At 42.8% G+C, this 26,749-nt stretch overlaps 1 protein-coding gene across 1 annotated transcript in view; it reads left to right on the forward strand.

The window, feature by feature from the left end:
* LOC126355559 (microtubule-associated protein 1B-like) overlaps positions 1 to 26,749 on the forward strand; it is a 59,199-nt gene that overhangs the window by 26,377 nt on the left and 6,073 nt on the right. The window contains exon 5 of the mRNA XM_050005919.1: positions 16,304 to 16,827. Coding sequence (XP_049861876.1) covers positions 16,304 to 16,827 — 524 coding nt within the window. The remainder of the gene's footprint in view (positions 1 to 16,303; positions 16,828 to 26,749) is intronic.

A 26,749-nucleotide genomic window follows, 5' to 3' on the forward strand; every position in this document is an offset into this window, starting at 1 on the left:
ATCACTAGACACGAATGGCCTCTTTTCGGTTTTTAATTTAATATACTCCTTCAACCATGGAGACTGATTGAAGTACATAGCCCAAGTGAATCTACCTAGCTCCATCCCTAAGCTGAGGCACTGCTAGAGATTAGGATAATGAATTAAGTACCTCTGCTCATGTCCAACAGTGGTCATCAGTTTAGAATAGTGCTTCCTCATGGAACTCGTTGATCTGGACATAACAGGAAGTCACTTGTCATTCCATGTGTACTATATGGGTATATGAGGTCTGCCTCCACCAAATACCCTACATCAGAATCAGCCACCAGACCAATTATTTTTCCATCTAATCCCTCTAATTCATTTTTGGGCACCCATTGAAACCCACCAATAAGCAGTGGCTGCATCATGGCGTGCCTGTGTAAATTATTCACATCCAAATACAGAATATAACTTAGACCATGAGATGTATTACACCCCACACCCTTACGTTGATTATTTGCCTTGGCGTGCCTATGGACATACTGGCAAAGTCCTCCACAGATCCTGCGCTCAAAGAAAAGAAGCATATCAGCACCAGTCAATAGTTCGATGCTGCCCTCTGTTTTCTTGAGCGTCATGTCCAGTACAACCTAGATGCTGTGTAACAAAAGGCGTGGTCCATAGAGTATGTAGCCATGATTACACTACTGAACTTTCCAAAACCTAGGGCGCATTGGTGTCCATGTATAGTCTTACATATTCAGCCAAATTGGGAATGTTGAATTCCGACCAGACACTCATGGCATCCTCATAATCTGCACTAATTATGTCACCATCTGTGGGAGTACTGATAAATGTAGATATGTCATGTAGCATGGTTTGGTCGAGGTTTGCCTTACTATACGGATACTTATAAGGGAAAACTCCTTTCCTAGTCACAAGCCGAAACTTTTCCTCATCGGATTATGCTTATTGGGTGATGTGCATATCCTCCCAAGGTACTGTTTCAACGAGTTTCTGGAATGGCACCTGCGTAAAACATAGTGTGTCAGGGAAGTGGAGTGTAATTTTTGGTGAAATTCTTTTGGAGAAAAAATATACTACTCAACACTCTCAGGCCAAACTTTCAGGAAACATTCCTCACACACAAATAAAGAAAAGATGTTATGTGGACATGTGTCCGGAAACGTTTAATTTCCATGTTAGGGCTCATTTTAGTTTCGTCAGCGTACTGTACTTCCTCCATTCACCGCCATGATTTGACACGGGATACTCTACCTGTGCTGCTAGAACATGTGCCTTTACAAGTACGACACAACATATCGTTCATACACGATGGAGCTCCTGCACATTTCAGTCGAACTGTTAGTACGCTTCTCAACAACAGATTCGGTGTCCGATGGATTGGTAGAGGCGGACCAATTCCATGGCCTCCACGCTCTCCTGACCTCAACCATCTTGACTTTCATTTATGGGGCATTCGAAAGCTCTTGTCTACGCAACCCAGGTACCAAATGTAGAGACTCTTCGTGCTCGTATGGTGGACGGCTGTGATACAATACGCCATTCTCCAGGGCTGCATCAGCGCATCTTGGATTCCATGCGACGGAGGGTGGATGCATGTATCCTCGCTAACGGAGGACATTTTGAACATTTCCTGTAACAAAGCGTTTGAAGTCACGCTGGTACGTTCTGTTGCTGTGTATTTCCATTCCATGATTTATGTGATTTGAAGAGAAGTAATAAAATGAGCTCTAACATGGAAAGTAAGCGTTTCCGGACACATGTCCACATAACATATTTTCTTTCTTTGTGTGTGAGGAATGTTTCCTGAAAGTTTGGCCGTACCTTTTTGTAACACCCTGTATAGACACCTGAAATAAATGTGTTTTTATGTTCATATACCGACAATTGGCTGTAAAGGAGATGGGACATGTCTTTGATCCATATATAAAACTGATTATCACCTTCAGAGAAGAGTAGTACGTTCACATGAACATCACATGAACATCATGCTCACCTGCATATTTTGAAAAATGGAATGGTCCAACTGCTGTACAGTTGTCCTGCTCATCTCGCTTGCTTTCTCTTGTTCTTCAGGCCATAAATGTGAACCGATGTTCTGGGATTTTGAGCCTCAAATTTTGTTATATCCTGGATCTGTACGGGGAACTTGATACCACCAAAGTTACAACATTCACAATTGTTAAGACCTATTCCATGTCGAGATTTTCGCTGTGGATCTTTTGTGTAATTTCTTTCGGAAGCCAGGATTGACCATGCAAAACAAGCATTATCCTGTTCATTTTGAATGTTAATACAAACCGAGTTGTTCTTAATATCATCAGGGTGTTTGATATAACTGGAACCTCCATTTAACGGATCATAAAGGGTGGGGGTGGGCGTTGAGGGTAATTAATTGATCAATCTAATTAATATGCATATCAATTTGTTGTCAAAATTGCACTCATGCCGCCATCTCCCTACTACTCAAGCATCTATTCACCGTCTACTATATCAGAACACCAGATCACAAACGCCATTGGTGAAATGTGAATGACTGCATTAGGTCATCTACTCAGATAACGCGCCAGTTACTTTGTGGGAATCGGTAGTAGCGCAACTATGAGGATGCAAATCAGCTTTGCTTCAAATAAACTCTGTATCGGTCGTAAGCTTTAGTAACCTATGAGACTGGACGTGGTGATCTGATGTTAGCCAAGAATGTCTTTAAGTCGATAAAGACACCATTATCAAGAGGTCGCGTAATAGGGCTACGGGAAGCTGGATGTTCCTTCTCCTATACCGCAAGAAGACTTGCTGGGAAAGTAGCCACAGTACATGACTGCTCGCAGTGGAGGTCACGAAAATGTAGGGTTGCATGAAAACCAGTTCGGGACAGACACGTTGACACTACAGAAAGGGAAGGCTATCGTGTTTGGCGTATTGCTCTAGCCCATCGTAACTGTATCTGTAACAGAAATATGAGAAACTGTTACCACCAAAGCGACACAATGAACTGCTACAAATCGGTTACTTCAAGGGCAGCTGAACCAAATGCCCTGTGGCGTGCATTCCAATGACCCCAAACCACCATCATTTTCCACTTCTCTGATGTCAATCGAGAGACCATTGGAGTCTGTTGTGTTTTCTGTTGAAAGCTGGCTCTGCCGCGGTGCCAGTGACGGCCCTGTATTGGTCAGGAGGCCAGTTGTGGCTCTGCAACAACATAACTACCTACTACACACACTGGAACTGCACTTGGAGTTGTTGCCTGGGGTTCGATTTCGTATGGCAGTAGGAGCACTCTCGCAGCTATCCCCACACACCATTATTGCAAACTGGTACGTCAATCTGGTGACTCGACCTGTTCTGCTATTTATGAACAGCATTCCAGGGGCTGTTTTCCAACAGGATAACGCTTGCCCACATGCCGTTCTACAGGGTGACATTATGTTGCCTTGGCCTACTCTATCATCGGATGTGTCTCCAGTCGAGTACATATAGAACATTATAGGACGACAACTCCAGCGTCATCTATAACCAGCACTAACCGTCCGTGTATGCGCGTAAGTGCTGTAGTTATTCAGATGTGAAGAGGCTTGCACACACTAGGATAGTGTGGAATGCTGCATCAAACCAGTCTTCGTTCAAATAACCACAACAATGAACAAAAGAAACCAGGCCCGAAAAATCGATATACACTCCTGGAATTGGAAAAAAGAACACATTGACACCGGTGTGTCAGACCCACTATACTTGCTCCGGACACTGCGAGAGGGCTGTAAAAGCAATGATCACACGCACGGCACAGCGGACACACCAGGAATCGCGGTATTGGCCGTCGAATGGCGCTAGCTGCGCAGCATTTGTGCACCGCCGCCGTCAGTGTCAGCCAGTTTGCCGTGGCATACGGAGCTCCATCGCAGTCTTTTAACACTGGTAGCATGCCGCGACAGCGTGGACGTGAACCGTATGTGCAGTTGACGGACTTTGAGCGAGGGCGTATAGTGGGCATGCGGGGGGCCGGGTGGACGTACCGCCGAATTGCTCAACACGTGGGGCGTGAGGTCTCCACAGTACATCGATGTTGTCGCCAGTGGTCGGCGGAAGGTGCACGTGCCCGTCGACCTGGGACCGGACCGCAGCGACGCACGGATGCACGCCAAGACCGTAGGATCCTACGCAGTGCCGTAGGGAACCGCACCGCCACTTCCCAGCAAATTAGGGACACTGTTGCTCCTGGGGTATCGGCGAGGACCATTCGCAACCGTCTCCATGAAGCTGGGCTACGGTCCCGCACACCGTTAGGCCGTCTTCCGCTCACGCCCCAACATCGTGCAGCCCGCCTCCAGTGGTGTCGCGACAGGCGTGAATGGAGGGACGAATGGAGACGTGTCGTCTTCAGCGATGAGAGTCGCTTCTGCCTTGGTGCCAATGATGGTCGTATGCGTGTTTGGCGCCGTGCAGGTGAGCGCCACAATCAGGACTGCATACGACCGAGGCACACAGGGCCAACACCCGGCATCATGGTGTGGGGAGCGATCTCCTACACTGGCCGTACACCTCTGGTGATGGTCGAGGGGACACTGAATAGTCCACGGTACATCCAAACCGTCATCGTACCCATCGTTCTACCATTCCTAGACCGGCAAGGGAACTTGCTGTTCCAACAGGACAATGCACGTCCGCATGTATCCCGTGCCACCCATCGTGTTCTAGAAGATGTAAGTCAACTACCCTGGCCAGCAAGATCTCCGGATCTGTCCCCCATTGAGCATGTTTGGGACTGGATGAAGCGTCGTCTCACGTGGTCTGCACGTCCAGCACGAACGCTGGTCCAACTGAGGCGCCAGGTGGAAATGGCATGGCAAGCCGTTCCACAGGACTACATCCAGCATCTCTACAATCGACTCCATGGGAGAAAAGCAGCTTGCATTGCTGCGAAAGGTGGATATACACTGTACTAGTGCCGACATTGTGCATGCTCTGTTGCCTGTGTCTATGTGCCTGTGGTTCTGTCAGTGTGATCATGTGATGTATCTGACCCCAGGAATGTGTCAATAAAGTTTCCCCTTCCTGGGACAATGAATTCACGGTGTTCTTATTTCAATTTCCAGGAGTGTATTATGAAAATGTACGTTCCACATCGCTTCATAAACCACTGGACCGATTTCAGCCAAATTTGGTAAACATATTACTCACTGTCTGTAACGAATCGCTGTGCTGGGCTGGGGATGAAAACCACCAACCTGTCAAAGCGTTGGGGATGAAAAAGAAGTGCAGCTAACAACTCGCGAACACTTAGAAGTTATTCATGAATTATTTGAGAAATAGAGCACTGATCGACTTCCACCAAACTTTTCTCACAATTTCAAACCTTTATGAAATTTTTTCTTGCAGACACCCCCCCCACAAAATGGTGAAAGTGCATCGCTCACTCTATTTTCGCTGTTAATGCAATAAAAGTGCTGCATGAGGTATGACGTTCTAATTTATCACATCTTTACTACCAACTATGTACGTGAAAAATTCTGCAGACAGTATTCACAATACTACTGAACATGCCTGAAAAATTATATCATTGTTCGTCATGTAATATAGGACGTATGCCGTCATCAACATTGAGATACGTGAAAAACCGCCGCAACATGGTTCACACTTAAATTTATTACTTCTTTGCTACTAACCCTATTCGCAACACATTTCGCAGACAATAGACACATATACCACTGGATGTACATACCTAGAAAATATCATTGGACGACATATAGTTCAGGAGATACGACGTGACAACTAACGAGCTGGATATGACGTCATAAGAATTAAGCTGCATGAACACGGAACTGCAGGGCGATATTCTCTTCTGATGCTGGATAACTTATGTGTGAAATGTGATAAATACATGTGGCACGTGCATATGCTGGCGAAGTTACAGGCAAAAAGCTCCTGCTAAAACCCTCGATGGATTTCAACCGAATTTGATACTCATAATACTTACTATCTGGAAAGAAATACTGTGGGGGTAAGAACCAGCAACCTCCTATTGGGATAGGAATGATGACGTGGAGAGGAAGGTGGTAAGATGAGATGGACAGGCGGAGGGGGAGATGGACAGAGGGGGAAGGAGCAGATTGATAGAGGGAGAGGAGCAGATGGACATTGAGAGGGGAAGTAGCTGATGGATAGAGAGAGAGGAGGAGGGGATGGACAGAGAGGGGGAAGGAGGAGAAGGGCTAGTATAAGATTGAAACAAATACACTGAAGCGCTAAAGAAACTGGTATTACAGAGATACGTAAACAGGCAAAATACGGCGCTGCGTTCGGCAACGCCTATATAAGACGACAAGTGTCCGACGTTGTTCTTATATCATTTACTGCTGCCACCACGGCAGGTTATTAAAATTTAAGTGAGTTTGAACGTGATGCAATAGTCGGCACACGAGCTATGGGATACAGCATATCCGAGGTATCGATGAAGTGGGTATTTTCCCGTTCGACCAATGTGCCGTAAATATCAGGGATCCCGTAAAACATCAAATCTCCGACATCGCTGTGGCTGGAAAAAGATAGTGCAAGAATTGGACGAACGACGACTGAAGAGAATCATTCAACGTGACAGAACTGCAACCCTACGGCAAATTGCTGCAGATTTCAATGCTGGGCCGTCAACAAGTGTCATTGTGCGAACCATTCAACGAAACGTCATCGATATGACTTTTTAGAGCCGAAGGTTTACTCGTGTACCCTTGATGACTGCACGACACAAATCTTTACACCTCGCCTGGGCCTGCCATTTCATACATTGGACTGTTGATAGGCAATATTGCGGGGAAGGCGAGCCAAAGGTTGCGTTCATTGGCAGGACACTTAGAAGATGCAACAAATCCACTAAAGAGACAGCTTACACTACACTCGTTCGCCCTCTGTTAGAATATTGCTGCGCGGTGTGGGATCCTTACCAGGTGGGATTGACGGAGGACATCTAAAGGGTGCAAAAAAGGGCAGCTCGTTTTGTATTATCACGTAATAGGGGAGAGACTGTGGCAGATATGATACGCGAGTTGGGATGGAAGTCATTAAATCAAAGACGTGTCTCGTCGCGGCGAGATCTTTTTACGAAATTTCAGTCACCAACTTCCTCTTCCGAATGCGAATATATTTGGTTGAGCCCAAACTACATAGGTAGGAATGATCAGCAAAATAAAATAAGAGAAATCAGAGCTCGAACAGAAAGGTTTAGGTGTTCGTTTTTCCCGCGCACTGTTCAGGAGTGGAATGGTAGGGAGATATAATGATTGTGGTTCGATGAACCCTCTGCCAAGCACTTAAATGTGAATTGCAGAGTAATCATATAGATGTAGATGAGTGGAAATATGTTGCCTGGTCGGACGAGTCTTGTTTCTAATTGTATCGAGAGGATGGACGTGTACAGGTATGGAGACACCTCATGGATCCATGGACCCTGAATATCAGCAGGGGACTGTCAAAGCCGGTGGAGGGTCTGTAATGGTGTGGGGCGTGTGAAAGAGTGATATGGGATCAATGATACAGAAATGACTCAGACAGGTGACACGTACGTAAGCATCCTTTCTGACCATTTGCATCCATTCATGTCCATTGTGCATTCCGACGGACGTGGGCAATTCCAGCAGGACAATGCGACACCCAACACGTCCAGAATTGCTACAGAATGGCTCCAGTAACACTTTTCTGGGTTTAAACACATCCGCTGGCCACCAGACATGAATATTATTGAGCATATCTGGGATACATTGCAACGTGCTGTTCAGAAGAGATCTCCACCCCGTGCTACTCTTACGGATTTATGGGCAGCCCTGCAGGATTCATGGTGTCAATTCCCTCCAGCACTACTTCAGACATTAGTCGAGTCCATGCCACATCGTGTTGCGCTACTGCTGCGTGCTCGCGGGGCCCTAGATGACATTAGGCAGATGTACCCGTTTCTTTCGCCCTTCATTGTACTTATTCGTGCAGAGCCTGGTACTCGTCTAATATTTACAACAAGACTGTCTCGAGAATGACTCTCGTCACTGAACATGCTGGAAATGGCGACAGCTCAAGTCGATCCAGCGCTACGTTTTTTTTTTTTTTTTTAATCAAACTCAGACACACGTTGCAGCTCTGTCTGATAGATAGCAGCAACAGCGCTTTCAGTGTTCTACTGTACCTCTTCAATATATGAGGATTATTGCCCGCATCTCGCAGTCATGCGGTAGCGTTCTCGCTTCCCACGCCCGGGTTCCCGGGTTCGATTCTCGGCGGGGTCAGGGATTTTCTCTGCCTCGTGATGGCTGGGTGTTGTGTGCTGTCCTTAGGTTAGTAAGGTTTAAGTAGTTCTAAGTTCTAGGGGACTGATGACCTTAGATGTTAAGTCCCATAGTGCTCAGAGCCATTTGAACCATTTTTGAGGATTATTTGGGTAAGTCTAACCCTTCAATTTGCCCCATAGGTAAATATCACAGAAGGGAGATCAGGCGATCGAAGTGGTCAGTTCATTGCACTGCCTCTGCTGATTTTCCTCTTCTCACAGAACACCTCACACATTTGTGATAAGTTTGTTAATTCGTTGTGTGCTTTAGCCCAGTCTTGCTGAAAATATCAATGCAGTCTTTTATTTTCTGTAAGGTGATGGACATGTGGATTAAACAGTTTATGGACATGCTGGCCAACATTATCAGTTTGGCGTAAGAATCGTGTTACGATACGGACACCAGACACCGAGGAGCAAACACTAACTCTGAGATTATGGAACGGCGCTTCAGAGTACTGCTGACATTTTCTGACGCACAACTGCATATGTTCTATGAGTACACATACCCTTACAGCCTGAACCAGGCCTCATCGGAAGAAATGAAAAAGCCGTAATTCAACTTAATTCAGAAACCGTCGGTAGAAATCAATATGTGAAAGTTCGTCTGCAAGCTTCCACTTACGAACAACAGTATATTTGTAAAGAAAGGACGCAAATTCTTTTCGATAGTGTTTCAGCATGACGATCTCTCCACGATTCCCAGTTGCACAGACAAGCATCGTTGAGATTTCGTCGTGTTTTGCTCTACACTTCCCTTCAGATGGTTACAATTTTTATTCTCTACAGAGCCTGCCTCACACCATTTTACCACTCAGTTTTTCACTCCAGACTTTTCTGGAGGCTTTTCCAAAACGCTTTCCGTGTTAAACTCTTGTGCAAACAGTTCCGCGCATATTTTACACGAACTATGCTTCGCATATCACTTGACAGTGAACACACACTGTTTTATATCACGAGCATCATTTGTGTTGCATTCCACTGGATATTAAACACGTCTCCTTCTCTCACTCACTATCACGTAATGACACAGCGTGATACTGGAAATATGGCAAGGGGGAGTTGCAAATGCGCTGACTTGTGACAGCAAACGATTGCTGCATAAAAACCACGATTTCCAGCATTGTCAGTCTTACAAATATTTTCTGTATCAATTTTATTTTGCCGATCCTGTGTTTGCCTTGTCAGATAACGTCTATAGCTCAGTGAAGCTGTTCTTAGACGAGGCTGTCATGTACAGGGAGGTGACATCGTCAGGGAACTGATTCTAAAAGCAGTGTAGAGACACATACAAATAAGTGACCAGCGCCTGGTGCAAAGATACGCACTTTACCTCAGTTCATTTTCTACATACATAAATGATCTGACGGACAGAGTGAGCAGCAATCTGCGGCTGTTTGCTGATGATTCGGTGGTGTACAGAAAGGTGTTGTCTCTCGTGATGTATTCAAAGTGCCCCCGTTTCCACTGCGCCAAGCCGAATGCAGCCTGTATAGAAGAATACAATCCGTCTTCACTCGCTGCCACGGACGCTAAGCAAGCCACTGCAGTGGGTGTCTGGGAGGTTGGTAGACTACGTGGATAAAAAGACAATAAAAGCACAGACCTCTCACTCCTTGTCTTGACCGAAGGTTAGGCCCTACACCGCACACCCCCATCCATCCACCCCTCACCTACAGGCAGATAAGCTAGATGCCACTCGAGGTGCCATCGCAGCAAGAGTCTCTCATGTCATTGTATGCGGTAAGTAGTCACGTGTTGTAACGCTCTAACGCTTCTTTTTAAATTTATTAATGCTGGGGAAAGTATTCCCATATAATCTACTGTTAGTAAAACATCACCACTCTGACATTCCAACGCGCCAGGCTTTACCCTCTAGTACTTGCATGCATCTCCAACTCCTACCTCCCTCAATTTGAAACAGCTATTTACTTTTACGTCAATTATACCAGCAGTCACATAACTGCCACAGGGCTTCCTACAAGTCGCTGTTACTTCCGGTGGGTTACCTGCCTTCTCCTCGTTTCAAAATGCTACTGTATTACGATATGCAGTCCTCATTTTTTTTTGAAACGTAAATGAGATTCTATGGAAGAAAGAAAACATCACTCTAAGACATGTATGACAGGAAGTAATTCCTATTAAAGAGGCAGATACTAAACAGCGCCAAAGACAAAAATTTTGAGCTGCAGGACAATACTAACATTCCTTATCTTAAAGGAGCATACACACAACACTAATTGGCTAAAAATCTATACGCTAACCCATAGATGGCTAATACAGACTTAATCCATTCCAGCACCTTATTAGCGCGTTGGTATAGAATTTACAAGGAATATGACATCAATTCTACGCGACAGAAAGCCTTTATAGATTTCTAGAGGTATAGCTTTAAAAAATTCACGGTTTGACCATTCTAGTATTGTTCCCTCATCCAAACAGAGTGATCATTGACGAATGTATCGCCCGTGAACTGACGCCCCAATTACGAAAGATGACTCTTCCTTTTCTTCAGTTTCACTATTGTAGTGATCAGAGATACAATGTGTCACAACTAAAAATTAACAGCGGTATCTGTTTCCTCTACGGTTAGCATCATCTCTTTCTATACCATTCGGGAATGGATTGTGGAAGGAATGTCTCTCAGTAAACCTTCATATTACCCCTAATTTTCTCTTTGCGTTACTATCGCGAAACAGAAGTTGGAGGAAATCATATTTTTTTTCTCATAACAATTAGAAGAAATTAAAAAGTGATCGACTCTCGCCCCCTTTTTAAAGTGTCAGTTTACCCATGTTCTCACCATTAACAAATCTTCCACCATGCTGGGTGGTCTGCAGGCGACTGTGGCAGTGAATGAAGACGGGTTGTGTTCTCCCTACAGGGCAGCCACGGCTTGTAATTAAAGGCTCTGAGGCGGAGTCGCTACACAATATATATTAATATAAATTTCTCAGTAACGTATTACAGAATTTAAATTATTAGTACGCACATCGTATATTTCCCACACTGATTTAAATAACGCTGGTCAACGTTTTTGGAACTTGATATGTGATATCAAGCGTTGTTTTTCGAACAGGGTAGTAGGTAGTGTGCTGCTCCTTGAAATGTCCGTTAGCTCTGTGTAGCCGAGGTTTGGGGACTAGCTTTCCTCCGAGTACAGCTCCTACTGGCGTCCAGAAGCCTCTGATATTTCAGTCTAAGGGTATCCTGCCAACCTGTGCACAGTATTCACGTTTCACTGCTTACATCAAAAAGAAATAACCAGAGCTGCTGGAACTTTGCTATCGAATCCGTGTCTCTATATATCTCTGTTATGCTTTGATGCGTCATTAATCGACGTTTAGTATGGTTGTCTTCATAATGCTTTAGACAGTTTTTTCCACCGTTGATTTTTTTTCTTTTTTTTTAACTGTGTAGTGTGGGCTGAAGAGATCATCCTTGATGACTTATTCTTCTAGGATGGGATGTAAGGATAAAAGGAAAACAATTTATTAAACATTCAGTTAGGCTTGGGCACTCAGTGGGTCCTTCAGCCCGCTGCCTTTGGTGATGTCTATCTGCTGTGTCTAGGCTGTTATGCGTGACTGCTTCCTCGTGTTATGACAGATTGCCTATGGGGAGTGAAACGTTATTGACGTCGGCACTCGATACTTGTGCCATCTTGCAGGGTTTACCGTTCCTACCGATTCTAATTGTCGAGCTTCGTCCCTAAGGGCTTCGATCTTGTCAAAAACTCGTAGAGCCTTGTCATGGACCTTCTCTTGTATAGTGGTCTCGTGGAGTGCGGTGCGGATGTCGACGTTTCTTGTCCACCATGGAGCTCCTGTGGTCCATCGATAGCAAATGTTTTGCAGCGCTTGGAGTTTGTTGTAGTTCGAGACGCACGTAGTTCCCCACGAGGTGGAGCCATACAACATTGTGGGTTCCACCGTTGCAATATACGATTGGAGTTTAGTCTTAGGGTTGAGATCCTTACTCTTCAGAAAAGGAATCAATGACCTGGCCATCTTCTGTGCTGCCGTGTTCTTGTCGTCAATATGCTTCGTAAAGAGTAATTTTTTGTCAAGGTAGACACCGAGGTACTTCACTCCCGGCGACCATGGGATAAACTGATCAGCTATTTGGAGTCTGTCGTTCAGAACTGGTTTCCTCTGTGTGAACAGAACGGCTGCCGTCTTCGACGGGTTGATCGTTATCTTATTTTGCAGCTCCCAGCGTTCCATTAAAGCAAGTAGCCGTTGCATCCTAGCGATTAGTTGGTCCAAGTGTCGTCCAGTTGTCAGAAAGGCCGTATCGTCCGCATAAAAACTCGCCGTAACAAGGGGGCCTGTTGGGATGTCATTTATATATATATATATGTTGAAAAGCAGAGGCGAAATGACAGAGCCCTGCGGAATTCCTGCGGAGATCACTTTCATTTCGGAGTTTTTACCGTCGACTCGGACACACAGTTTCCTGTCCTGCAGGAAGCTGTCCCGATGATTACTATATCCACCATGGAAGTAAGTTTTCAAATATCTCGTCAGAGTGCACTACAGTACAATAACGTAACTATCACACCTAGCGAAAGTTTCACGAGTAATTAGTGGAAAGAGGGCGTGAAATACATCTCGTGCGCAAAATATGTCCCGTTACTATAGTTTCCTTGCTTTCTCATTGCGGTTAGCTTGCGTCATTAGTAAGTTACTTTTGTTAGCGTGTTATTCGTGAGTTTATTGAGTTTTACTTTCTTCTAAATAACATAAGCATACTACCAGTTCGAAAACAATACAAGATGAATTCAGTGTGCAGTTTATTTGGTAAAATTTTGGAACATACGGTTAAAATGTGAACATGAATCAAGAACAAAAGCAGTGTAAGACTAGGCAAAGGTATACACGCAATTTTAGAAGAGCAGTGTTCACGAGTAATTAGTGCAAAGAGGGCGTGAAATACATCTCGTGCGCAAAATATGTTCCGTTACTTTAGATTCCTTGCTTCCTCATTCCGGTTAGCTTGCGTTATTAGTAAGTCAATTTTGTTAGCGTATTATTCGTGAGTTTATTGAGATTTGCTTTCTTCTAAATAACAGAAGCATACGACGAGTTCGAAAACAATACAAGATGAATTCAGAGTGCAGTTTATTAGGTAAAATTTCGGAACATACGGTTAAAATGTGAACGTGAATCAAGAACAAAAGCAGTGTAAGACTAGGCAAGGGTATACACGCAATTTTAGAAGAGCAATATGCAATGCAGCTAAACTCACAAACGCTGCAGGTTGAACGCACAAAACGTTAACAGTCTTATATTTAGAAATGAAAATACCAAAAACATTAAGCATGCAGCGAAGCTAACACACAGCGGGTTTGTTTTTGGCGGGATAAATAATCTACTCACAGATTTTACCTTGGAGTTAGTTCATGATGTTATTTAGTGGTTGGTTATGAAACAGAACGAAGATACATAATGTAAACGTTTGGCTAGAGTGTGATGTTGGCCCCCATTCCCCCCCCCCCCCCCCCCCCTCCCTCGGCCCTTCCTCTCCTGAAACCTTGGTTATGGTGACAGACTGACCCGTAGCGTAGCCCAACGTCTAGGTTAATTCAGATCGATAAATGTCGCAGCTTTCCCCAGTTTATGAAACCATGAGCCGCTCCTGCTATACGAGCAGCCTTCGGCGCGGTGAGGTGCTTTGAATACTTCGCGGGAGAGGTCGTGCTGCATTTTTTGTTTTCTGCCAGTAAAAAAATAATTCTATTCGCATTCCTTGCTAAACACCGACTCGCTCACGAGCGTTCGAAGGGACGGTAGCGCGGTGGCAGAGGAAGACTGGTGGCAGAGGTCCGATCGACGACTGCAGTGGCGTGTTGCGAGACGGGATGTGGTACTCTATACAGTGCAAGACAGACACACTACACGGTGTGTCGTCTGTTAAATATAGACATTACAATTATTCGTGTATTATCAAGTCAATGGTGACAGTTTGAGTCCCTCAAATGTTGAGAATCAGTATGAGCAAGCGGTTGCAGCGATTTGCCCTGTATGAAGTTATGATTACATAGTGGGAGCATGCGGAAGCCGACCTGACACGATGCGCTCCAGACAATTGGAGAGAGGTCCCTCATCATTTATCTTGCTTTTAAGTAAAGTTCATAATTTTTCGCAGTTCCCCTCTTTCCTATCCTATGTTGTTGTGCTAGGAACACTAGTAGTAGTGTACAGGCAATAGATATTTGGTAACATTCTCTGTCTTCTTGATAACATGTGGGAGAAAATCAATAAAAAACTACCAAAACTCTCAAGGGCGCCATGCATTGGTGTGATTGCAGGGCAAGTACGATGGTGATAGTCGTTGAACTTATTTACGTGTGTCTTCTTGAAAAAAGAAAGAGTGGGTGTATATGTCATATTGAGAAAAAATCATCAAAGATTGCAGGGCATGCACGGTGGTGCTAGCTACTAATAATTATGTGCGCATTCTTGGAAAGTAGGAGGAAATCAGCGAAATATCCCCAAAATTCTGAATATCGTTATACGTCAAAAAATGCTCTTAGGAGTCACCCTTTGCTGGAAATTGCGTAAAGGAGGCCCCAAAACTGTAAGTATCACTGTGTAGGATGCTTTGCTTCAGATTTGCGATATCACCCAAATTTAATGTTATTGCTCGAACGAGGTACAGACCACGAATGCCAAATCCCATCTCATGATGCTGGGTACCCTAAGAGGGGTCGTGGTGGGGGGAGGGAGCACAAGTAGCGGAGGGTAGACGCCTTTTTTGGTATTAAGATATAATTACTAAGATTAAGCTAGGACGCTTGAATAAACATAGACTACTTGGCACCTATCTTCATCCATACATAAGCATAATTAAATTGACAGTTATGGGCCAATAGCAACATCATAAACAAACACAGTTTGTTTACATAAGGATCCGAGATCAAATAGCCGATTTGTTTACATAAGGAGAACACTGCTCCACTGGCGTAGAACCCGAGGAGCCTTCTTACTTTCTGCTACAGTTTTGGCTGCTGCTGCGTGCCGGACGTCTCGTTGTTAATGTCATTCTGTAGCCCTTTGGACAACATTTTCAGCCAGTACGCTGTCATTTGTTCAAAGTTTCTAACTCTTGGATAGTAGAATGGTAGAGTAGGTTTTATTTATTATCTTGTATTATGTGTGCTACTTCATTCATGATAGGCCATGTAAGCAAAGATGTTTAGTAACTGACGTTCTTTCACATCACCTATAATGGGCACATTACATTTAACATACAGAACATCGCGCAAGAAGGCGATTAGCCACAGTCGTTTTTAAAAATTGATTATGCAGATCCTCTTTTTAGATACTACCGTACATGGGTAATTCATCAATAACGACATACTTCATGATATTATTACGACCTAAAAGCCAACTAATGAAATAATTATCAGCATTCAATATGTCGAGAATCAATAAGCAGTTGTTTGTCAGCACTGACCTCAACGGATACATTTTTGTTAAGCACCTATGAAGCTTCAATTTTGTTGAGCGCCTACTAAGCTTCAATTAAAATTAAAGTTTTGTAGACAGCAATTTCTCCAGGCGATACTCTTTCCAAACGTCTTACAGCATGTAACAGAGTTGACTCACAACGCAGAACGTTAATAGTAATCCAATTTTGCGCCAGCTACTTCAGCATTATTAAACTCGATATCAAGAACAAGTATAGGGCTTCCACATGCTTTACTTCAGTGATAGGAGTGCTGTACGCTAACCACTCAAGCTGTTGTGATGAACCTCCATTGCACACATGCTAAATAATTTTGTCCATACAGTAGTAGCTAAAGATATGCAGCCGGCATTATTATTTTGTTTTCGAAAAAGTTACATTTTGCATTTTCGTTCGAAATATACTCTGCCACATTTGTTATTGGTAGCCTGAGAAGTAGGAGCTAAATAAGTTGTTGTGTACAACTAAAATAAAGCTAATTGAGTTTCAGAAACAGACAGATGATAAGACAGTAATGAATTTTCTGTGTTATAGATTCAACAGGAGAAAGAGTTTGGAGAAACATCTTCCCTTGCATCGGAGTTCCACTTCGAGGAGGACAACGCTATTCAGCAAGAGATGCAAGCCACGTCAGAGAAAGGCGAGGACGAAACGAGCTGTCCTGAGCAGGTTCCGCAGCAAAAGAAGACTAGGCCATCAGTGAGGAAGAGCAGGCCCAAAGCAGCTCCAAACAGACGCAGACCAGGATCGCCATTAATGAGGGGCGTAGGTGAGACATTACCAACGGATGCAGCCACTGGAACTCTTCTAAAGCAGGAACGCACCCCAATACAGCGGAAGAATATCGGCACTCAGACACTCAAAAGGAAGCACGTGTCTAGAGTACTGACGAAGAAAAGAGCAATGCATAAGACGATAGAGGAAAGGCTGGATGAAGAGCCGGAAGAGCAGAGTGAAGTGACTGAGGAGAAGACGAAGAATGTGGATGAGGAATCCAGCACAGAGGCGGAACAAGACCTGGTGGTAACTCCTGCTCTTGAGAGCGGCAGGAAAAGCAGGTATGAACCCCACAATCTCATTGTGTTTACTAATGTTGCCTCTTCATGACAATGCGAGAAGGTTTAAAATGCTGGACTTTTCAGCAGTAACATTTTAGTGACTTGAGAATGGGTGTTGACTTCCGTAGTAAACACTTAGATACACCACACAACATAAGGCAGAACAATCTACAGATATGTTGCATATGCTTTGAGTAACATATTGTATCAAACTTCCTGGCAGATTAAAAATGTGTGCCGGACCGAAACTCGAACTCGGGACCTTTGCCTTTTGCGGGCAAGTTCTCTACCAACTGAGCTACCCAAGCACGACTCATACCCCGTCCTCACAGCTTTACTTCCACCAGTACCTCGTCTCCTACCTTCCAAACTTTACAGAAGTTCAGCGCACACTCCGGTGCAGAGTGAAAATCTCGTTCTGGAAACCTCCCCTTGGCTGTGGCTAAGCCATGTCTCCGCAATATCCTTTCTTTCAGGAGTGCTAGTCCTGCATGTTTCGCAGGAGAGCTTCTGTAAAGTTTGGAAGGTAGGAGACGAGGTACTGGTGGAAGTAAAGCTGTGAGGACGGGGTATGAGTCGTGCTTGGGTAGCTCAGTTGGTAGAGCACTTGCCCGCGAAAGGCAAAGGTCCCGAATTCGAGTATCAGTCCGGCACACCGTTTTAATCTGCCAGGAAGTTTCATATCAGTGCACACTCCGCTGCAGAGTGAAAATCTCGTTCTGGCAACATATTGTATCGTTGACGTTTATTATATTCTACAGCAATGGTTCCTTCCCAGAAAACAAACAACATATGTTCCTATGGTCCCTTTCCTCACCGGGTCCATATTGTCGTCCTCAATGGAATTGTTCTACGATACTGCACCATTATTCGAACTAGACACTACATCCAATAGTGTACAGGTAACACCTCGTTATAGCCCGGGGTGGAGTTGCTAATGACTGCATTCGCCACCAATCTTCGTCAATACTCCCAATGAGTACCTCAACATGAACTTTGTTTTCAGAACCATTATTGTCCCTGTATCATCACACGTTGAATGGCTTACGTAATTGATCCACTCATAATATTTATTTAACGGTTCAAGATACTGGAAAAATATCTTCAATAAGCAATGGTACGCCAAGGAGCTAGGGTTTTGCTGTACCGTCAGTGCTTGTTTATAAACTGAAGGCAAGGGTTTTGCTGTAAGGTCAGTGCTTTTTTATATGCTGTGACAGTGATGAAACTTTTATTTAACAGAACTACTCATACGTTCTCCGTTTTAATGAAATCCTATTGCCGATTAGAAGAAGAAGACAGTGACACAGCGACTGCCACGGTTTTCGAGAAAAAGTAACTGTGAGTATGAGAATCATCGTTGCAGTGCAGTTCGCTATGTGAACATCGAGTAATAATGGGAAAAAGCCGATGCGCCGCTAATTATGATCATTACGTTACGCATAATCCCAGTCTCTTTTCCGGAAATTTTCATTAAAAATTTTATTATGTATTACATCATTATAAATTTACACGGGTACATTGAAATATAATTATTTAAAAGTGTCACAACATACAAAAATTACAAGCATTATGCATACAGGAGCACACAGGACACACTTATATTAGTAAAAGACTAATCCGGTGCAAGATCACGCTGTTTCGAATGCTGGCTACCGTCTAACAGCTTCCAGGGCAACACAAATTTGAGTTTTAGCATTTCATATTAAATGTCAACAGAATTCAAAAATTTAAAATACTGTCATAATCTTCTCATTAAGACATATAAACTTTAAAGGTTTAACACGGTAAAATAAGCATTAGAGATAGAGCGTTTTATATATCTTGTCGCAGCCTTACTCACGGCACGCTATATTCATACAGTATTTGAGAATGAGAGCTCTTAGTGACTTGCAACAAACTTTAAATATAATTTCAAACCTTTTCTCAACTTTTTCTCGATTACATGCTTAACGTGAAATGCTTAAACTTTAACTCATTTGTAACGTAACCAGAAGTCTGAAGCTGTTTTATGCGAGTACATGTGAGTCCGATTCTTTAAGAAATCTGGGTTTACTGGTTGTGTACCAATTGCTTGGCGAAATTTGAGGAACATCCCATATACTCGATTCACGCCCTATAACTTCTTCACTCATGTAGTATGAACTTAATCTGTCTTCGTTATCATCGCTGGTCTCAACATCTACGGCCAACCCCTGCAAAACTCCAGCAAAGGCGTTCGTTTATTTAAAATCTCCAAGGTGTTCCGTGGGAAAAAGAAATTCCACGCTTGAATATAGACTCAAATGTAAAGGCTTCTTTCGGCGAAACGAAGAAGCGTTCGATCTAATTGGAAGCGATGACCAGTTAAACGAGTCACTGTTTCCTACAAATTACTTTTCGCTTGTTTCCGTCCATCCTTGGATGTTCAGTGGGATGCAATACTTTAAAATCGTATAAAACAGGCAGTGATTCAATAATTTTACCCAAATACATTCCAATGGGCTTTTCAAAAAGTCTATACTGTAGGAAAAGCGTAGAATTCACATTCCCCAAATTTTTCCATAAACTACTTCAAGTGGTGGAAAACATCTCAGCGACAAACTGGCAATAATTTCAATCCCAACTAGTTACATCTATGCGGTAACTTTCGCATGCCTCCAAGCCTCCAGTATTTGCATACGTAACATTAAAAAAACTGATACACCGATCACAATGCACGACATTTACCACAGTTACGAATACAACAGTTTTCTGGTCCTTGGCTCAATTATATGTAGGCACGTTTAAGTCTGCCGCAATACTATCTAATAATTATCTTAACCTTCTTCTCTATATATTAAAGGCAATGTCCTGACTGCCTGACTGTCTGATTGTCTCACATGGCCCAGCCCAACCCGCTCAGCACAAAAACTTGAAATTTGGAGAAGTTGTGGATCTCATACTGTAGCCATCGTTTAAGAAGGGACTTTTTGATTTACCAACCCTACGTAGATGAAATAGGGGGTGAAGAGTTTTTTTGAAAAATGTCGGTATTAAGCCAATTTTGCAGCTGGAAATAAATACACATGTGTTTCAGCATTTTTGGAAATTTACCCCTAGTGGGGTAAAATAGTGAGTGAAATCTTTTTTTTGAAAATATGTCATTAGTCAGTAACTAGTAGAATAATTTTAAAGCTACATTTATGGACAAATGCTATTTGATTTCTCGGTTACAAATTTAAAAAAAAAAAAACGTGTTTCAGTGTTTTTGGAAACTGAATCACTAAGGGAGTGAAATAGGCGATGAGGTTTTGTACAAATTTTTTTATTATGAAAGCATTTTTAAAACTAAAACTAAGAATATTTAAATTTGGCTTCTCAGTTAAAAATAAAAAATACTTACTTCATTATTTTTGGAAATTCAACCCCTTCGGCGGTGAAACGGAGGATGAAAGTTTTTATGCAAATATTTCACTGTGCAAGCATTTTTGAAGCTAAATATGTGAAAATTTGTATTTGGCTCCTCTAGTAGATGTAAAACATAAGTATGTCACTGTTTTAGGACATTCAATCCCTAAGGGGGGAAATAGGGAATGTAGCGTTTAATGGAAATATTTCATAGTAAAAGCATTTTTACAGCTTAATCTTTAAAAATTGGTGATTGGCTTCTCGGTTAGAGATGGAAAAATACGTTTTTCACTGTTTTCGGAAATTCTACTCCTAAGGGAGTGAAATAAGGTTAGACTGATTCACTGACTACAGCGCTCAGCACAAACCGCTAAAGATAGAAACTCGATGTCTACAGAGGATGTGGATCTTATAATGTAGGCATCGTTTAAGAAGGATTGTCCGAAATTACACTCCTAAGGGGATGAAATAGGGGATAAAAGGCTTCTTGAAAGTAAGTCGCTCTGAAGGAAATTTTTAAGGTAGAACTACAAAAACTCGTATTTGGTTTCGCAGTCATAAAATAAAAAGATACATGTTCCAGTATTTTTGGAAATTCAACCACTGAGGGGTAAAATAGTGATTGAAAGTGTTTCTGAGAATAAGTAGTTACTAAAGAACTTCTACAGGATTTTTAAGGCTATATCTATGGCGACTGGTATTTAAGATCTCTGTTAGAAAGAAAAAATACGTATTTCACTGTTTCTGGAAAATTAGCCCCTAAGGGAGTACAGTAGGGGATGAAAACTTTTAAGAAAATATTTCCTTACATTAAAATAATATTAAAGCTATATTTATGAAAACTAGTGTTTCGCTTCTCGGTTAGACATAAAGAAATATTTGTTAGGGAATGAAAGTTGCTATGGAAATATCTCCATAAGAACGCAAAAGGCATGATTAATAAAAACTTTGGACTCCAGATACCAGAATCGCTTTTCAGTCAGGAGTACATTCGGAAAAGACCATGCCTATAGGGCCTTAATTAGCATGAAAAGCTTTTGAGGTGTTGCAATTTGTGAACTACATAAAAATTCGATTAAATAAAAGCAAAAAAAATCTCTGCAGACCTTAATCGTCACCCACCCCTCCGCAAGGAAGAGTACTACTACTAAAGCTCAACCTAAGTCCATTACAGTCCTCAAATTTACGTTCTACCAACACATCTGTAAACACTTAAACCAGCACTTAAGTCTTTATGTTAACCAGTATGCTTTCCGAAACTTCGTCCCAGATTGAAACTGTGTTGTAGACCAGGACTCGAACCCAGAATCTTTTCTTCAGCAGGTTTGCTCTAACCAACACAACTATCCACATATCCTATCAACAGCTCGCCGTCTGAGCTTCCAGCTGTTCAAACTTCACTGACGCTCCCCTTCATTCCTTATCATACTGGTACTCGTGACAGAAAAAATATAGAGGAGTATCAGCCTGGCGCATAGACTAGCGCAGGGGTGGTTGGAATTTTTTCCCGACATCCAACGCGTGGGAAATTTCCTATCCAGGAACTTGCGAACAGCTGTTGACCAATGCGGCGGAGCTCCATCTTGTTCAAAATGATGTTGGGTTGCAATTCTTGTATCTGAGGGTACACAAACTGCTTACATATGTCCAGATACACAGACCCATTCACTGTTGTTCCGCAAAGAAGAATGATCCAGCAATCCTGTCATGCAATAGCCCGCACCAGACGTTTAGTTTAGGGCTATCACGAACATGTTCAATGACATTGTGCGAATTTTGCAAACCCCAAATTCGAACATTATGCTTATTAACCCTTCCTGATAGATGAAAGGTTGCCTCATCTAAGAATAAACATCTTTCCAGGAAGCTGGCATCCATATCAGTATGCTACAGCATAGGCGTGGTTTGTCACTCGGTGTCAGATGTTTCAGAATTTGCACTTTGTAGGCACACATACGAAGACACTGGTGAACTACACGATGAAATGTTGATCGAGGTACATCACGTTGCCTAGATGCTTGACGAATTGAATTACGTGGGCTTCTGAGAAACATTTGTCTGATGTCCTCCACTGTCTCTTCTGAAACTCAATGTGCACTACTAGAATGTTTCAGAACACTTCCTGTTGCCAGAAACTTCCTCTACCGTTCCTTAATTGTTTTTCTATCAGGTGGATCTCATTCGTACAAACGACGATAATTTCTTTGCACAGTAATCGGGGATTTCGTTTCTGCAAACCACTCTACTGCTTGTGCGCGTTGCTAAGGAGTCGCCGTTTTCACTTGATGCGACCTTGTTGCACTCTGGCTCTTCTGACGCGCTAATATAAATTCTTTGAGATGCTTTACAGTATGGTGCCTATTTCACTGTCGTATCTACTGTGGTGTTTCTCTTCTGGGTCCTTGAAATCAGGGAGGTTTGAGTGGGACACCCTGTACTCCACGAGCTACTTAACAGTGTATGATGGGGAATACGTCTGGTATTACTAACTAATCCCCCTAACCTGTCTCAATCTCGAATGGCACGTGGGAAGAGTGATTGTGGGTAAGCCTCTTTAATGGCTTTAATTTCCCGAATTATCTCATCGTGATCGTTACGCTAGATATGTGATGGAGGAAGTCAGATGTTGTCTGAGTCTTCTCGGAACTGCTCTCTCGAAATTACATTGCTAAACCTCTCCGTGATGCACTACGCCTCCCTTGTAACGTCTGCGACTGTGACTGTTGTAACGTTCTCACGCAAACTAAACGATCCCGCGACAAACGCGCCACTTTTCGTTGGCTCTTCTTTATGTTTTCTGTCAGTCCTACATGATAAGCATCCTATATTGTCGAACAGTAATCAAGAATCGGTGGAACAAGCGCCTTATAAGCAACTGTCTTTCGTGGGTGAGTTACGTTTCCTTAAGATTCTTCCTATGAATCTCAATCTGGCTTCTGCTTTTCGTACTATTTGTTTTATGTGATCATTCCACTTAAAGTCGCTGTGAATACTCCTAGGTATTTTACGGCAGATAATAATTCCAGCAGTTTCTCATCAGTAGAGTAGTCGTACAGCAGTGGCTTTCTTTTTCTATGTATGCACAATATGTTACATTTATTTACGTTCAAGGTCAACTGGAACAGCCTGCACCATTCACCAAACCTCTGCATGTCATTCTGCAAATCACTACTGTCTTCTGGCATTGCTGCTTTCCTATAGACAACCACATCATCTACGAACAGTTTTATAGAGCACCCTAAGGTTTCTACTAGATCATATTTTATATTTCCTTGCGATGCTTGAGAAATTACTTTTACATCTATCGCTTTTCTTCCGTTGAGAGCGACGTGTTGAGCTCCACCTTCAAGGAAGTCTTGGATCCAGTCTCAAATTTGGTCCGATACCCAATGAGCTCGTATTTTTTTCGCTAAACGACAGTGCGGGACGATGTGAAATGATTTTCTGAAGTCAAGGAACATGGGATCAACCTGAGGCCGTTGTCTACCCGCTATGGATTTCATGGAGGAACAGAGCGAGCTGAGTTTTGCAAGGTCTCTGTTTGTGGAATAAATGTTGATTTCTACAGAGGAGATTGTCGTTCTCCAAAAGCGCCATAATTCTTGAGTATAAAATATGTTCCAAAACTCTGCAACAGATTAAAGCCAATTATATAGGTCTATAATAGTGTGCATTGTTCTATGGCCCTTCTTGAAAATGGGAATAATACGCCCTTTTTCCCAGTTGCTAGGTACCCTTCGTTGCTCTAACGATCTACGATGAACTGTTGTTAGAAGGGGAGCAAGTTCTTTTCCATAATCTTTGTAGAATCTGATAGGTATCTCATCTGGTTCTACTGTCTTTATACTAATAAGCGATTGTAGTTCTTCTTCTGTTCCGTGATCGGGTATCTCAATATCTGCTATATCGACGTTTGTTCGATTATTGAAAGGAGATACCTTATTACAATCTTCTGCGGTGAAAATATTTCGGAAGACCAAATTTAATATTTCTGTTTCCTCTCTTATTTTCCGTTTCGGTGCCATTATGATTACTGAGTGACTAAATAGATGATTTCGACCCACTTACTGAGTTTACGTAAGGTCAAACCCTCTTAGCGTTGTTGATTACATCGACTGACAAAATTTTACTTTCAATGTCATTAAAGGCTTTTCTCATTGCTCTCCTTACGCTTATTTTTCCCTTCGTTCAGCTATTGTTTCTCAGCTAGCTTTTGACTTCCCTTGCGTTTGAGATGAAGCTCTCTTTGTTTACGAAGCAGTTTCCTAACACGGCTATTAAACCACTGTGGGTCTTTCCCATCCCTTAAGGCTTTGCTGGGAGCATACTTGTCTAAGGCGTATTGAACAACACTGTTGATTTTCTATTTGTGCTCCACATCTTGGTCCTCATCAATGAATATTTGATGCTGACTACTCAGATATACGCAATTTGTATAGCTTCGCTCTTGCTAAGCAGAAATATCTTCCTACCTTCCTTACAATTCCTTGTAATCACTAATCACTAATATCTTCCTATACGTAACTTATTCGGTAAGTTCACGTCTATTTGTGCTAGGAGATTTAAGACGTTACCTTCATGAGCTGTTTCTCTAAGTATCTGCTCTAAGTAATTTTAACACAAGATATTCAGAATAATGTCACAGGAATCCCTGTCTCTGGCTCCAGTTCGATACCAAGACTTTCCCGAACTATACCTGACAAGCTGACGTCATCCCCCACCTCCCCATTACACCAGCATGATCAGGAAAACTACTAACTACATTCTGAAAGTTGTCTCTGAAGCGCTCCACCACTACAGTTCCTGGCGCAGAGTGTCCATAAAAGCATCCGAATTCCCATTTTCGACCGTCCTTAGATGCTTGCTTCACCCAGTTTAATTCACATTCGGAATCCGTGATTACATCGCTTGATACTGCAATAAATACCCCTCCACCATTGGCAGCTAACCTACCCTTACGATAAATATTCCAATCTTAACGTAAGATTTCAGTGCTATTCACTTACAATTTCAACCAACCTTCTGTTCCTAATATTATCTGCACGTAATAACCTTCAAAAAGCAATACTACCTCTGAAACCTTTTGTTGCCTGCTCCTGCAGATTACTACATCATATTAATCTTTTCCATATCTGAACTGCAGGGACGAATATTCTCTGAGAACATTTTAACTGGTGTAAATTCGGTTTTGGCAGATAATTCGTCTATGATCCTAAATAGGAGTGGGGTGTGGAGTTTCTCTAACCTAAAAAAACGCACTTATGACGCGGGGATATAAATTCTTTGAGATGCTCTACAATGCGGTGCATTTTTCATTGTCGTATCTATTGTGTTTTTTCTCTCCTGGGTCCTTGAAATCAGGGAGGTTTGACTGGGACACCCTGTATAAGTAGGTGAGTATACAAACGGTAAAATGTGCTATGAAGCGTTCTCACTATCTCCTGAGACCGAAAGATGCGCAAGGTCTTAAAGCAGATATAAATTTATCTACTGAAAATCATGTATCAACCGTTGCTTTTTACCAGCCATTCTGCTTACCCAAAAGCTTCTGCAGGAAATAAATATGCAAACTCCAATTCACTGACCTCAGCTGTTGGGGTGGTGCGTAAGTTCGTAGAATTTTTCCATACACATTAGTCGTCAGGTCAGTAATATATTCTCCTTTACTATTTACAACAATCTGCCCACGCAGGGATAACTTTTCGATTCCGCGGCTGTCGAAATCACGCGGTTTCGAGGCGAAGAACTCGTCGAGCCATGTTCAGAGGCTGTTCAATAGAGAGCGGAAAAGGAGAAAATCTGATGGCGCAAGGTCAGATGAGTAAGGCGGGTGTGGAATGACTTCGCAACCCAACTCATGTATAGTGTAGCATAAGGCGGGTGGGCGTTATCGTATAACAGCATCATCTTATAACAGCATCACCTCACCCATTCTACCTGGCTGCTGTTCTTGGGTTGAAACTGCAAGACCTCTCAGTTGTTGACAATAAATGTCAGCAGTGATGGTTTCACCCCGGGGAAGCAATTCATAGTAAACCACACTGTTGCTGTTCCACCAGTTGCATAACGTTATCTTTGATGGAAACGCGTAGGTCTTTCTACGAGAAGTTGCTGCTTTGTTTGAGCTTAACCATTCTTTTCTTTTCCCTATGTTAGCATAAACACGTCATTTCTTGTCACTGTTAATGATTCAGGATAGGAATGGTCGGTGTTGTTCACGAGCCAGTTAGAGACGAGCATCAAAGGCGCATATATGGCCACCTGCAGATTTTTTGTGATTTTGGCTTAGAGCGTGTGGTACCGGTATACTCCCCATTGCATGCAAATGTCGTACAGTTGTGCAATAATCACAGTTCACAACATTTACCAGTTCTCGAGTACACTGACATTGATCGTTATGAATTAATGCGTTCTAACGATCTTCGTCAAACTTCGAAGGTCTTCCTGAACGTGAAGAGTCATTGATGTCGAAACGATCCTCCTTAGACCGAGGAAATCATTTTCCTGCCGTGCTCTGTCCAGAGATATTACCCCCATGCATGGTGCAAGTGTT

This window comes from Schistocerca gregaria, chromosome 3 (genome assembly GCF_023897955.1).
Source record: "Schistocerca gregaria isolate iqSchGreg1 chromosome 3, iqSchGreg1.2, whole genome shotgun sequence".
Lineage (NCBI taxonomy): Eukaryota > Metazoa > Arthropoda > Insecta > Orthoptera > Acrididae > Schistocerca > Schistocerca gregaria.